The 15407-nt window shown below is 46.9% G+C and overlaps 1 protein-coding gene across 1 annotated transcript in view; it reads right to left on the reverse strand.

Annotated features, from left to right (window-relative positions):
* WNK2 (WNK lysine deficient protein kinase 2) overlaps positions 1 to 7873 on the reverse strand; it is a 34149-nt gene extending 26276 nt beyond the window's left edge. The window contains exons 1-2 of the mRNA XM_053469460.1: positions 7832 to 7873; positions 5875 to 6741 (exon numbers count right to left, since the gene is read on the reverse strand). Coding sequence (XP_053325435.1) covers positions 5875 to 6576 — 702 coding nt within the window. The 5' untranslated portion in view covers positions 6577 to 6741; positions 7832 to 7873. The remainder of the gene's footprint in view (positions 1 to 5874; positions 6742 to 7831) is intronic.
* Positions 7874 to 15407: the final 7534 nt, after the last annotated feature.

The following is a 15407-nucleotide window of genomic DNA, read 5'->3' on the forward strand; positions in this document are numbered from 1 at the left end:
TTTACTTTAATAAAAAATATATTTTTCCCGCAATAATCTGAGGCTGAATATTCTCTTTTCGGCCCCCACGCGGCTGCGGTAATGGGGTCACGAGGAGGGTTGTGCGTCTCGTTATACATCGGCGCTCGTTACTGAATACAGGTAAACAGAACCTGTCCAGATCCGAGGCCGAGATTGGGTCCGCAGCTGAAGTCACGCCGCATGCGCGATCTCCCCGCACGGCGAAGCTTTTCCCCAGTAATAAAAGCGTTGGCTGCTATCTAGATAAACTCATCAAATATTTATTAGCTGGAGAACCTTCGGCTGGGACTCGCGCCAGCAGCTACAACGCCGGAGACTGCAGATATTTCCAACGCAGCCAAACAAGAAATCTCAGTCCCTGCCGGTGCTTTTCACTGCAAAGAATCAAGAAAAGGCAGAGAGAGAACTGGCGTTTTTTGTCGGCACCTGTTTAAGGAGCAGCGCTCATTATCGGGTCATTAAAAAAACATTAATGAGATGCAGATTAGGCCGATGTAAAGCAGCGCATGTACGACGCAGGACAGCGAGGCTGCAAGAGGCAGGACACGGCATCGCACTGCAGCAACGGGCCGAGCGGGCCTCATTTTCTGTTAAATTGCGAGCTGGTCTACCAAATGCAGCACAATGGCCGGCGTTACCGGCTACTAGGGAATCCCACACCCACCATGCACAGGCATATCTTTAAAGCTGGAGCAGACATCATGCAACTCGTGATTTGGTTATTTCAGGTGATTAGCACCAGAACGTGTTTCTGGAGGCGACAGGAAAGACGCAAAAAAGGATTATCACCCAAAGAAAAAGCCTTAAACGTAGCATATTCAGTAAAACAGAAAGTAACACGTTTGTTAAATTGAGGTTTACCGGAGATAAAGAGAGCCGTAGTTACCGGATCACACAGAATTATTTGAGGACAGATCTCCTGAAAGCCTGGACGTTACCCGCGTGCGATAGAAATCAGTCTGTGGGCCCATCGGCCATTTCCATCGCAAGCGCGTTCTGGAAATAGACACAGATCTATAGGAACCTAATCACTTCTGAGTCAGAACCATCTCGCCTTGGATGAGAGAGAGAGAGAGAGAGTGAGAGTGAGAGAATGACCGAGAAAAAAAGGAGAAAGAATGAGAGAGAGAAAGTCTCTGTGTTCAGTGGAAGTCGATGCCTTTTAATCGGGCAGCACGAAGGAAGCGCCATGTGAGCTTTCGTGACCTCGGAAGTTTGTTGATTACTGGATTTAGGTAAAGCGGATCTTGAAAGGTTACGGCAAAGACTTAACTCACTGAGTATAAGGTTAAAGGTCAATGAGCCCCATAAATAATTCAAAGTTTATATAACACCCCGCAGGTAGCCGGGATTCATTCTCATTCCGTGACGCCTCTCAGGGATCAGGCCAGGTCCCTGCTAACGATTCGCAAAGGACGCAGAACACCCGATTATTCATGAGCGCCATCGACATCCAATTCCAGATCAATCAACGCAAACCTCGGCGGCAGAATGAAGCGAGAGGGAATCTCCGAAATGCAATGGGGGGCAGGGAGAGGACCCCGGATGCAGCAGAGGAGGACGCGTTCTCTAAAATACGACAGATGTGACAACCAGTGCAGGGGCCGTTATTGATTAGATTACCCGATATTTGGGGGTTATAAGAAATGTGCACTTTTACCTCATCACGAATCTCTCACATATTGAGAACGTCCCTTTAAGACCGGCTTTCATAAACAGGAGATTAATTCTCACTTCATTTAGTTCGGGGATTAGCAATTACGTTCCTGAAAGGCCCCCCACCAGCCGGGTTCCTAAGGATATCCTGTAAACAGAGCGCCTGATTATCACCTGCGTTCAAGAAACAGTCTGGGGAAAAGCTCCTGGAAACATCTTTGGGGAAAACCAATAAATTGGAACGAAGATCAAAGAAACCTAAATCGTCTCAAAAGCTGGAAATTCATTATATTTCAGATATCATCCTGAAACAAGTCACCCTGCGAGAGATTTCAGGCTTAAAGAGAGTAAAATCCAGTAAAACGGGTGAAATGCAACAAAGTGACGACCTTGTGCTACAACGCAATAAACGCGGATCAGAACACGAGCGGCGTTAACCGGGCCGCGGAGCCGACGCCGGCTGGCTGATCGTATTCCCGACGGCTCATCAAATATCCATTCCCCAAATCACCCGTCTCTGCAGCCTGTGGAGGTTTTTTCTGAAAATGTGACTTTCAAAGGTAACTTTACAGTCATTTCCATCATAAAACCAGCTAAACCGACAACCGTTTCACAAGCTCAGAGAAATCAGCAGCCTATAAAACCCGGATTCTCTCAGAATAAGCCATTTTACACGTTTCCCAGTCACACGGCGCTGGAGCTCTCTAATAAATCATATAAACTGCCTTCCGTGCCTTTTTGGGGGGGTTTAAGGTCTCTTATTGTAACTCTTAAGTACCACACATTACTCACCCCATGGCATTCAAAAAGATAAATGCTCCTTTTCTTCCACCAGCCCCCGAATCTGCTTATCCACAATCTAACCGCTACTGTGCCGTGGACTCATCAACCACATTCTAAACGGAACACCCTCACCGGGCGACTTTAATGTAAAAACGATTTAAACTAAGACAATATTTAGACAGAAACCCCCAAAAGCAACCTCCATTTGGAATGTATTACCAGTTCATTCCGATCGACAAAATGCATAACCTTGTTTTTATCTACGTTGATTCATCCTCTACATCTTCGAAAAGGTTGCTAATGGAAAAGGATATTTAAAAATGTCCAACTATTTAGACGTCTTATTCTCCCCAGAGGAATATCCAGGTTTTATCCATTGTTTGAATCCAAGGGAAAATATTTTTCTACAACGCAAAAAATGTATTATCCATGTCTCCAAGTGAGGAACAAAACAGATGTTAGAACGTCACATGTAATTTTCCCAAAACCCCTTTATTCCTTTTTTTTAAAAAAAAAATTTACATAAAAAAAAAACTATTAAAAAAGGAAACAACTGATTGCAGATTGAAAGCGCGTTGTGACCGTTACAGGACTAAAGCTCCCTAAATACCTGCGAGGATTTTCCATCCGTCCCTAATGCTCCATCCACTGTCATTTTAACTAATTGCGTTCAGACATTAGCCGGCGTCACCCGAGGACACATTGGCTCCAAGGCTTTCATATTTGTTTCCTAACCCTCTACAAAAAACACGCGGAAAACGGGATTTTGAGCCGATAGTCGATGTGACGTTCGCCCCAGATTTTAAGAGGAAAGATTCGACTTTTCTTGAAGACTTCGAACTTTCCTTTTATTCACCGCTTTCCCTGCAATGCAATTTCGTCATCTCGCTTATACCTGCATTTTCCTCTAGTCCACTGGCTGTATTTTTAGAACTTTTTAGCAATTTTTACAGCAGCCGCGGCCTCGGAACCCCCAGATCGGCTGCCGTAAGGCAGACTCTCTCCGGCTCCAGCAACTACGTATCCCTACCTGAAAACAAGCAGTTTAATTGTTTACTTGAGCGCCCCTATAGCTATAACAAGAAATTAGTATTTATTGCCTCAATTTCCTCCCCACAGAACCCAATAAAAAATATCCTCCCAAAAAGGAGAAACATAAGATATTTAAATCCCATTATAGACTATAAATCAGAGCTTATTGCTTAATGCACGTTTTTAGAGATTTGATGAAAATAATGAGTCGGGAGAGGCAGAAGGAGAACGTTTAGCTCTGTAATTAAAATTTCACTTTTAGATTCTCTTCCCGAGGGCGACGACTCCACAGACCGCCCGTCAGTGTAACTTGTACAGGACCCGATCAGGAACAACGAGACCCGTAACGGGTAACATGCCGTCATCAGGGGCACCAGTAGCTTTCTCCAATTTCTTGGTTGTCTTTGCTATAAATAATTAAAAAGAGTTCAAAAGGGAATATTTATCTAAAAAAAAATACATATCTTTAGAATATTAGCAAAAATTCAGCGGGATTCTATTTTTTCCCCCTTCTTAGAAGGATAAATCGTCCATATAGATTCTCTGGGATGCGTCGCCAATATTCCCAGCAGGCCCAGAATTAGCCATCTGGCACACGGGAAATGCCCGGCGGGCAGCTGGCCAACAGTCTCACCCGACCTCTAGCGGCAGATCGAGCGCAGCGAGCGGCCACCAGCTGGATATGGCCGGCCACTCGCCACGTAAAGCTAAAAATGTAGAGCGCGGCCCCTATACATTCAGCCATCAGCTGCATTTACATCATCAGGGGCCCCCTCGTCATCGTCAGTCCAGCTCTGATTCAATAACGCGTCATTAACATAAAGAACAAATGCGGATCTAATAACGACAATCAGCTCGAAACGACATCAATGAGGAGGAATTCATGGAGACCCCAACGAGCAGCCCTTGGTGTAAGTGGACGAGGAGCGCGACTTTCTTTGTAAGTTCGGCCCGTGTTTGTGGATCATTCATGTTCTTAGGGTTGAAAGTCCCTCTTTATTACAATGACTTCTTCTCAATCCTTCCTACACAGCAAATCGCTCCTCGGCCGAGTCTGCATTTTGGAGTCGGATTCACAATATAAAGTTTCTTTTTATCGTTATTTAGAATCGGGAAACTTATTCACATCTCAGAGACGGCGAGGCAGGCGAAGAGGCCGAGGGTGCCCATAATACGGGCCAAATACTGCGAATTCGATGATTTAGCCGCACTCCGACGACCAAGTCAACCATAACGTGAAAATTCACCCGTCGCACCAATTGTTTTATTACGCAGGCGCTCCTGGAGAGGGTCGATTTCCACCAACTGTACAGGAGATCGCGAGTCTTTGGGACTATTTATAGCAGTAAGTGACAAATTAAACATGGCTGCCCGTCGAACCTTGTTTGGGACAGTTTGGTTGTATTATCATAATCCCTCAGCAGAGTAAATCCATGGACGCGGAGAACAACAAAGTCAGCTCGGCCCAAATGAATATTATACCCAAAGTGTGACGCTGGAAAGATTCATCGTCATTAATAAAACTATTCTATAACCGGAGCAGTAATAATAATAATAAAAATAATAATAAAAATCCTGAGCAATAACCTCAACTCCAGCGATGGGCATTTTATTAGCATCTGAAGAACTCCAAGGAGCAGGAACGGGGTTAAAAGGGGCAATTAACTCATATTTATGGTATTACAGATCCATCTATGTTATACTATCAACCAGGTTCCAGGGACTGTCACGCCGAGTTAGAAGACATGTAATTAACAATCGATGCATTATCGGCCAAACATGCTGCAGTTCCCAGGTTTTAACCCTCTGATAGCCGCAGGTCCGAAGTACACCGGGCATTCTGCCTTAATTCACGGGATTAAGAGAAGGGCCCAGGGAAGAAATTTTCTTTAACGCCAAGAAGGCGCAGCGGCCGACACAGAGAACCTGGGGATTCCGGATACCTCAAAGGTTCCAAAACGTTACACGAGGTTATCTACCACCTCCTGCGTGCAACGGCTGGTGCAAACCTACTGCACCAGAATCACAATTAGATCTTATTTTACTTGCGGGTTCCTGGACCTTCCTTGCAGCGCGTTTCTGACAGCCTGGCACAGAAAAAGCTTAGCCATGGATTTTGTAAATTCTCAATGATTTAAGATGCAGTAAAAACAAAATAAACAATTTACATTTATTATAGAAGCGCTAGCTGCGCTGTAACGGCCAATCTAATTGTAATAAGACATGCGCAGAGTCCCTGCACCAGAAAGCTCATCAGTACCTGAACTCTGACATATGACTTTAACCCTAAAAACACATGAGTAACGGCAGCACGAGCCTCTGGTGACTCAAACACAAGGACAGAAGGACATGACAAAAAGGTATGGAAGCCCCGGCACTCACCTGCAGCTCACACCAAGCAACCTCCACCCAGGTTTCCGTGTCCAGACCCTTGTACACGGTCTTAAAGGAACCTCTTCCTATTTCAATGTCAAACTTTAGAAACCTGCCATCGAGAGACGTTGACACAGCCTTCATGTCCGCCTCTTCGCTGTCCTCCTCTTCCTCCTTTTGAGACTTTGCTGCATCTTTGGAAAGGCCAGGTTCGGGTTTGTTCTGAGGCTCTCCAGGCAGCTCTGGAGGCTCATCTGGGATCTTGCCCTTGGAAGATCTAGCTTTGGGTTCAGGGGTTTCAGTGCCAGAGTCCTGGTCGCTGATGCCATGTGTCCGCTTGGCAAGAGCTCTCCTGGCTCTGGAGATGGGGATGACTTTATTCTGGTGCTCTGAATCAGTCAAGTCTAAAACCGGGGGTTCCTCCTGGTCAGAGTCCACCACAGTCCTTCTCAAGAACCTCAGCTTGACCGTCTTACTGTCCTTCACCGCAGGGGCCAGCTGGGCATCACTCCCAGAGTTTAACATTGCAGCATCCATGTGGTCCACTCCACTCATTAGCCCATGAACATGGATTTTGACTTTCCCATTGGATTCGGCTGTGAGTAGGACTCTCGAATCTGGGTCCAACCTGGCACCAAGGCCGCTTTCCATTAGATCAGAGGGGGCAGGTTGAGCTCCCAGTCTACCAAGTCCTCTGGAGTCATGGTTCATTCCAGCTCGTCGAAAAACTTAACAGATTCCCCTGCAGGAGCCTGCGACGCAGCCACCAGCACCAACGAAAGCATCCATGGAAAGGTGATCCACCAGCTGTCCCCTGATCTCTGCAGATCCTCCTCGTGTTTGTGCTGCAGGGGCTGTCACGAAGCCATAGCGAGCCTGTGTGGTGGAAACAGATCATTACAAAGCGGACACTCGGCAAAGCCACCCACCCGGGTCATTACCGGCCAGCAGCAGAACCCACCCCCCTCGGCACAAGACACGTGGGGAGCTGGCTGCCCCCTACAGAGATCAGCCGAAATGTAGGGGGCATCAAGGGCCTGCAACCCCCACGCGCATCACGTAATAAGCTATGAAACATATCATGTGATCTGCATATATAAAAGACTTCAAGGGAGCCTCCAGGGATAGTTTGGGGGTATAGGTGGGTTTTGGGGTGTTTCTCGTACTATTACGACCTAGTACACTATCACACAGTGGGGTTAGGGGTGTGACAGGGGGTATTAGGCCTGGCATGCCGAGTGTTTAGAAGGTATGTGGGGGTACAAGGGCCTGGCATCCTGGCACAAAGCGAGTTTAGGGGCTTGAGTGTGGGTACAAGAGCATGGACACGGTCACACAGTGGGTTTACAGAGGTGAGTGGGGGTAGTTGGGCCTGGCACGCTGTCACAAAGTGGGCATAGGGGTGTGAGTGGGGGTACCAGGGCCTGGTATGCTGGCACGCAGTGGGTTTAGAGGGTTACAGGGCCTGTCATGCAGTGGGCATATGGCCTGGCATGCAGTGGGTTGAGGGGTTATGGGGCCTGGCATGCTGGCACACAGTGGGTTGAGGGGTTATGGGGCCTGGCACGCTGTCACGCAGTATACCTGCAGCAGGGTGTGGGGGGGGGCACTGAAACTGCATTTAAACATTCGTGATATTGTGATGCGACAGCATGCGCTGCCGGGGGGCTCCATGTGCAGCTGCAGCAACACGGCCAGCTGTTAACTCCTGATCTGCTGGATGGGAATACACAGAGGACACATGCCGGGGAAACACAATACTCACATTTATCCAGCGACGCTCCGGCAGCGGAGACAGAACTTGTCCCTTTTCATAAAAAGCCCCCTCCCTCCAGCCTGGGCTAGTACCCCCCCCACCGGCCATGCCCAGGGCTCTGCATTGTGCCCCCCCGGTGACAGCTCCCTGTATTCTCTGCAGCCCCTTCTTAGCACAGTGTCCTGGGGGGCTTCTCTCCTGCCCACCTACCCATTAAGCAGACCGGCTGCTGGTCCAGAGGATGCTGAGATGTGGCCAATACAGGGAGGAGAAGGTGGAGCAGGGGAGGGATCTCTCTGTCCCTGGACCAAAAAGGGCTGATTGTGTGAATTTGCCCCTCCCAGATCATCTGCTTCACTGCATGGGAGGTGGGGAGGACCCCCCCCACTGCCTGCCATTCACCCCCCCCCCACACTGCCTGCCATTCACCCCCCCATACAGAATCTCTGGAAGAAACATTGTTTATCGGCAGATTGTTTATCGGCAGATTGTTTCATTGTTTCCTTTGTGTGTCTTTTTTGTCTGTTTCCTGATTAATATAATAGAGGCGGGGGGGGGGAGAGGGGGGGGCAAGGAGCTGCTGCAGAACCTCTTGGAGAGCAGAGGAGTCAAAGAACAATAAAAAAAATACAAACAAGGGCTCCCCGGGACCGGCTATTAACCCATTCCGTGGTCAGCTGCTGATGGTGGGACGGGAGGGGGTAACGCAGATTTTGGCTGCCGACCCTCAATATTAAAAACAGTCTGACGGCAACGAGGGGCTGGATCAGGGGCAGCAGAGAAAGGAGCCAGGAGGTCAATTCAGTTGCCTCCGCCGTTCCTCCCAACTCGAGATGTTGGGCCAACACCAGAAACAAAAGAGGATTTCGTTTAAAACTAGGATATTGTACTTTACAGAGAAGGTAGTGGATGAGTGGAACAGCCATCCATCATAGGTGGCAGAGGTTAATCCAGTGAGGGAATTTAAACATGTGAGTAACTACGAGGACTAACCCATATTAAATCACATACACCTGCTTGACATCAGGTGAGCAGTCACAATTCACAGAATATCTACAATACATCGATAGCGATGCGCGATCGGGGCTGAAACAGGTAGTTATATATATATTTTTGGGGTCAGGGGCAGGCAAAGTGTCCATATGAGGGCACCTGTGTCTGCACCGAGGGTCCACCACAGACCCCAGTAAGTGTCGGCCATGAGCAACGTTGGTGCCGACCCCTGTTTGGGGTGAAACGAGGCCAACGAAGCTCTAATTTCACCGTTTTTGCTCTCCCACCCGGTCTCTACAAACATTAAAGGTTTTACGGGGTCTCCAGCGTGGCCCAGACCGGCAGGGGCCGCAGGACTAACCTGGTGATCAGGATTACGATTATATAGCCCGCCTGGTCGTCACGCGGAGACGGGCGGAAGAAAGTTCTCCATAAACCCGGCGGTGAGAAGAGCTCCAGAGGCCGCGTGCATCTCAGGCCTGCATTCAGATTATTGCTTCCCTAACGGGGCACTCATTGTATAAACTGAGGGGTAACTCCAGGTGATGTAACAGCCGGACCCCCAATCAGCCAGAGTCACCGACCTACCCACCCACCTACCTACCTACCCACCTACCCACCTACCTACCTACCTACCTACCTACGCCACAGCAAAACCGTCCGGTTCCGGTACAAACAGCGCGTCCCTGGACCTAAATGCCCCGGTCTGGTTTAGTTAACAAGCCCCAATATTTTAAACGGGTCAGAGGCGTGTCCGGGCGTCTCCACCGCTTCGGGTTATTTGATGAATAAAATGTCTCATTCGCTCTCTTTACAGGCGCTGATTAAAGGCATTCATTATTCGGAGTTTTATTGCGGCTGAGATGCAGGAATACTCACCGGGCGCGTGATATGAGGAAGACGAAGAAGAGACCTCTGAGGCTCCAAAAGCTTCTGTAACTTTAGATCTGCCCAGTGAAAGCTCCTGAATTAAGCTTGATTAACGACTCCAAGGAAGGGTTAAAGCGCCTCTTGTATCCGGTGTAATTTTACACCTCTCCGGATTTTTATCCCCAGCTGTGTGATCACTAATCCCATATAGCGAGGGATACTTACAAACATATGCACCATCTGTCCCGAAATCGTCAGGGCAGTCCCTGAATCAAAATGTTTCCCAAAATGCACCAGCAGGGTGACATCATTTAAAGGGGAAGCGGGATCCCCATCCTGCACTCATGGCTACTGGATTTTATTCAATAACCAGCACATTAACCCTTTCGTAACCTCAGGTACTGGAAGCATTAGATGCTCTTTAAGTAATTACAGCATCAGTCGTGTGCGTCTCATGAATATTAAACACGAGTCGTTCCTCTTCCATCTCTCATGTTCTAAGCGGCAGTATGTCAGTCACAGCCGTGTACACCATGATGTCATAAGCCGTGACATGTGTCAGAATCGAAACCTTGCACATGAACGTGGAACGGACTGACGAGCGGCGATTTCCGTTTGCTGGACGTGAAGCCGTCGCGTTTCGTTATAAGCAGCTCTTAGGGGGCTCTCGCCTATTTACCAATCTTTCCATCTTATTATAAAGATTTCAGCGCCTTCTACCAGAGAGCCCCGGACGCCGTCTGTGGGGAGAGTCTTGTATCTTCTTCAGAGGTAAGCGGGAAAGGATTTGCTTTTAAGTAATTTTATGAAGACCCCGCAATGCTCTGGGGAAGCGTTTAATGCGAGCGATTTTATGCAAATTAGAAAACGGCAGGAAAAATCTCGCCCTGTAACAGGAGGCGTTCTGACATCGATGGGGTATTTGGGGGGTGTAACTCTGCTGGAGATGTTTTAGTCCATATCTCTCTCTTACATCAGAAAGTGATGTCATTTATGATTCGTGGTGGAAGGAGGTAAATCCTTTCTGTAACTTTGGGCTGAATAAATCTGGGTTTTTGTCTAAGGCCAGGCCGGAATCTCCCATAGCTGAGTCTTTTGTGCGCCTGGTTAAGGGTTAACTCGGCTCCACAGATTCACTAATTGCTGTTTTGTGAGAGCAGACGACTTTCAAATGTGTGCGTTACAGGCGAGGGCATGCAAGTTGTCAGCTTTAGTGAGATTTCAAGTGGGACTTTTTCTGCTGCAAACACACATTTTCCCCGGTTCACAAGCGTTCACTCTTTAGTGAATAGACATGGTTGGAGTTCTAGAAAAGCCCAGAGCCCCTTGCAGCAGGGGCATTTAAACACCACTTAGTAAAGCGGCACTTCGGCTTTAGGGAGCGTTCCCATTTTATAGAAGAATTATCGGTAATTCCGTCAGCTCTTTGTAGTTTATTTACTAGGAAGCCCATTGGCCGCGACGGATCGCTGCTGAGTCGTAATACCTCCTGTGAACGTGTCAGCGGCAGACGTAATCAAAGCCAAATGAAAAGCCGGTTTATTATTGTGTCGGCTCAGAGCGGCTTTCATGTCTTCAGACTTTGAAGAAATATTACAGATCGTGTCAGGGGTTCGGGGAACGGAGTGAATGCCCTGCCGCCCCGGATAATGCGCTGCAATTGTTTACAATTTTCTGGATGTAAATCTGAAAGAGAACTCATTGTTTGTTGTCAGATTACGTTTTATGGGCCTAGAAAGCCGTTTACAGCAGATGAACAACTATGGGTTTATCCTCCCGACAGGCCCATGTCAGCTAAATTCAGCGCCTCTATGGGATGCCGGAGCACAGACTGTTATCCTTTGTGATAACATTTGTGACGCGTTTCGCCGTTTTTCTCTTGGTCTGCAGCATACAGTTAATATAACATATAAGTTATTTATTTTGAGATTATCTAACCGAAATAAGAGCTAATAAGGCCTTGGCACACGCGAGCGACCCGACCCTGACCCTGTCCCTTTAAAAGGCGGATACCGACGCTGCATCCTGACTTTTTATGGGAAGTTTCCAGGCTCCATCTAGTGGCTGAAAAGAGAATTAACGGGTTTTAATGCGTAAGAGAACTGAAAAACATGCGCAAATTCCATTTTTTGGACAGACGTTCACATTTTATTTGCAATAGCTCCTTTTAAAAAATGTTTTCCGAAATAAAAACATCATCAGAGAGCGAGTGAAGAAGAACTGTTTGGAATCAGAACAGAAAGTTAATGTCGATACTGATCCTGAGGGCGAGAAGCCTTTATATTTCAGTGAAAAAAGCTTTTTTTTCTTTTCTTTCTGAAATGAAAACTGTGAAGGAGACCAAAAAACTGAGACTGAGTTTCCCTTTCATAAAGATAACGGCTGCGAAGGAAGCGCTCTCTGTCAGCGGCGCATGTGTCTGGGCACTGATAAAAACAACGGGTCAAATGCTTGCCCAAATGTTTCCAAAAAAAGAAAAGATTATAAAAAACCTTTGAAATCCAAGGTCTGTTTTTTTTTTTGTTGATGCCAGTTTGTATTTATCAAGAACCCACCAGCAGATCGGCCCCATCCGGCCCCCATCTCGTTGCCCGTTTCTCCTGCTGTAAAGACTCAAACATTAATTGTTGGTCTCGTCTTAGATTCAGGAGCCGTATGTCTATCCCATGCGTGTTTAATCCCCTCACTGTATTACCCTCTACCACTTCTGCTGGGGGGCCGTTCCATTTATCTACCACCCTCTCAGTAAAGTAAAACTAAGTAAACTATTTTATTTGTAAACCCCGGATATTTATTATTTGCCTTTTTTAAGGACCATAAAGAAAGTGCTCTGGGTACATTCATCAGCCGTTTCCGCCAGAGCTCTGATTCCGTCCCAAATACAAAGTATTTATTTTCATTTTATTTCTTTATGATCTTTGGATGAGAAGCCACAGAAAGTTCTGGCCACGTTTGATGCTCAATAAACCAGCGTCACAGGCAGACGGGGCGTATCCTCGGGGACGTAATCACTATAAATACCGCCAAAGGTGACTTTAACAGCCCTTAAATTAGAACCCCGTCTGTCCAATGGGATTGAAGCCGGACCCAGATTCCATCATCCATTGGTCCATTTCCGCTGATGCATTTTATGTCAATCAAATGATCCTACTGCGTTTCCTTACTATTATTGTTACTATTATTGTTTGTTTTGATTGTAATTATTATTGTTGTTGTTGTTGTTACTTTGTAACTCTGCTTTTCGGGCTCTGTCTTGTATCCAATCTGTTAAAGACAAATACTTTTTAATAATAATGATACTAATAATATAATAATTATAATAATGATAATAATATAATGATGATGATAATATAATAAAGATGATATTTAATAATATAATAAAGATATTTAATAATATAATAAAGATGATATTTAATAATATAATAATGATGATATTTAATAATATAATAAAGATGATATTTAATAATATAATAAAGATGATATTTAATAATATAATAAAGATATTTAATAATATAATAAAGATGATATTTAATAATATAATAAAGATGATATTTAATAATATAATAATGATGATATTTAATAATATAATAAACATATTTAATAATATAATAATGATGATATTTAATAATATAATAAAGATATTTAATAATATAATAATGATGATATGTTAGCGGAAGGGCGTGTTTTATATTAAAGAAACATGTTTTATTGGAATTGTGTCGCGATGTTTATTATATCCGAGCGATATCGTTACTTTCGATGCCATCAGTTCTCCAACATGTGATGTCATTGATCCCCCTCGGGCTTTCGCGTTGTATCTCCGTCCAGTGTGGCCCCGACGTGCAGCCGCCGGCCTCGCTGGCAGTGAAGATGTTAACATCCCGTGGAGAGAAGTCGCTTTCTGTGAATTGATTTCTGGAGCTCCGGGGAAACGAGTAAAACTTGAGAAAACGACCCTGGAGTGCGAAGGAAGCTGGAAAAGCATCGTTATAAATGATGAATTTACTGATTTCTCCCTTTTCTCCTGTAAGAACGTCGGGCGGAGGATCTGCCGTTAAGGAAAACGTCCGTTTGGTCTCAGGGAACCCGAGTCCTGTTTCTAAGAGGAATTAGAAGCTGAAGCGTTAGTTTCTGATTATCTCGCTTCTCCTCTTTTTTCGCAATATCTCGTTTCCTCTTTTTTAGTGGAAGTGAAATTTTAGGTTTTTGGTCTTCCTGGAATCGGAGGGTCGGAGCGGCTTATAGAGCGGCGCGGGGTCTCGATCTCATTTTACTCAATGGGATTTCATGCGGTGGGGCTTTAGGCTGCAGGGCCGCCGGGGGCCGCGTGCAATAAACACGCAATAAAGTAGATTTAATCTCTGAATTGTCGCGAAGGCTGAGAGGTGGCGCTAGCGTTAACTACACCATAAATCAGGAGGGGCCGCTTCCCGGGGAATCCCTGGCTGTCAGTACATGATGCCGAGGGCCGTGGCGGACTGTGAAGCCTCCCTGTATGTGTGTGTGTATATATATACAGGATGTATATATACGGGGCTTGGTATTTATTATTTATCAAATCACCCGTTCTCGAATGGCAGCCGCGTCCCCTCGCACTCGCCACGTTTGTACCGGAATAAACGCCCTCGGGGGATGAACGCCCCATAAGACGTTGCCGGTGAATGCCGGTGCCGGGGGGGGCATAAACAGGGTGGTCTCTCCCGTGGGGAGTGCAGTTCTCCGTATTCTAATTTTTAGGGGGCGTCCTGACTGTGGGTCCCAGGGGCTTCGAGGAGCCCCTTAAATCAGCCAATTGGCTCCGTCTGACATTTCACTTTAACCCTTAATTTTCTAAAACTTGTCCTAAAACCCCTTCCTTTTTAAACATGAACTTTCTGCGGGTTCCGGAACGATCTGCGCCTTTAGATTCAGATATTTTCTCTTTTTAGATAATACACCGAAAAGACCTAAAACTGCCCCCTCCGCCTTAACCCCCCCCCCCACTTATCCACTTCCTAAAACCAGCAGTTTCTTTCCTGGAAAGTCCGTGAGACGCTCCGGGGTCAGGAAACCCCAAGAAGGTCCGAGCCCCACGCGCACTCACGTGACACGAGCAGGGGTCACATGGGGCAATAATGTAAATGGATAACCAGCCATTTAACCCCTTCTTAGTTACTGCACTTGTCGCTTGCACAGGAATGCGCTGGTTTTTTTAGTACTAGGCCGTGATTTTACCCCGGGGGCAATTTCTGCTTTTATTGGCTTATGAAGCGTTCCTGGGCTTTACAGTTTCTGCCACGAGACCCGAAGATTAAAGAATAACGACGCTTTCGCTCAGTGTTTTACGGCACGTGGCTGGTGACCGTTTTGTGACCCATTTTGTCCCCCCTTATTTTCGGAGCAGGTCACCCCCATATCCAAAGGACTACTGCCAATGGTACAGCTGGGGGGAACGGGGTATTTGCTGGACCAAGGGGTATTAGAGGGGGTGCCTGCTGCCGGGTTAAAACACAGGGGCCCCTGTATACACCCCGGGCCCCAAACAGCCCATCTTCTCCCACGCTGGCCTCTTCTGATTGGCTGGGGGCTCTCAGTGGCCCCTCTCCGAGACCGTGTACCTGAGGGGCCAAAATACTCAGAACAAAGAGTACCAGGACGGGGGCTTTAGTGCCTATTATTACCCTTATTACCCTTATAAATGAATTTAGTGAATAGTGAGGGGTAGAACTGATAGAAGCCCCAATCGGTGTGTCCGGGGCAGTAATGCTGGGGCCCCTGTGTGTGTCCGGGGCAGTAATGCTGGGGCCCCTGTGTGTAGCCGGGCAGTTCTCTGCTGTCACCGTGTAGTTGCCCCGGGTGTTTCCGAGCTGTCTCCGTGCCGTTACCCTGCGCTCCGCCCCCCCCCGCTGCCCCGCCCGGTACTTCCCCCGCCCCGCCCCGCCCC

The sequence above is a fragment of the Spea bombifrons genome, chromosome 6, assembly GCF_027358695.1.
Source record: "Spea bombifrons isolate aSpeBom1 chromosome 6, aSpeBom1.2.pri, whole genome shotgun sequence".
In the NCBI taxonomy this organism is placed as follows: Eukaryota; Metazoa; Chordata; class Amphibia; order Anura; family Pelobatidae; genus Spea; species Spea bombifrons.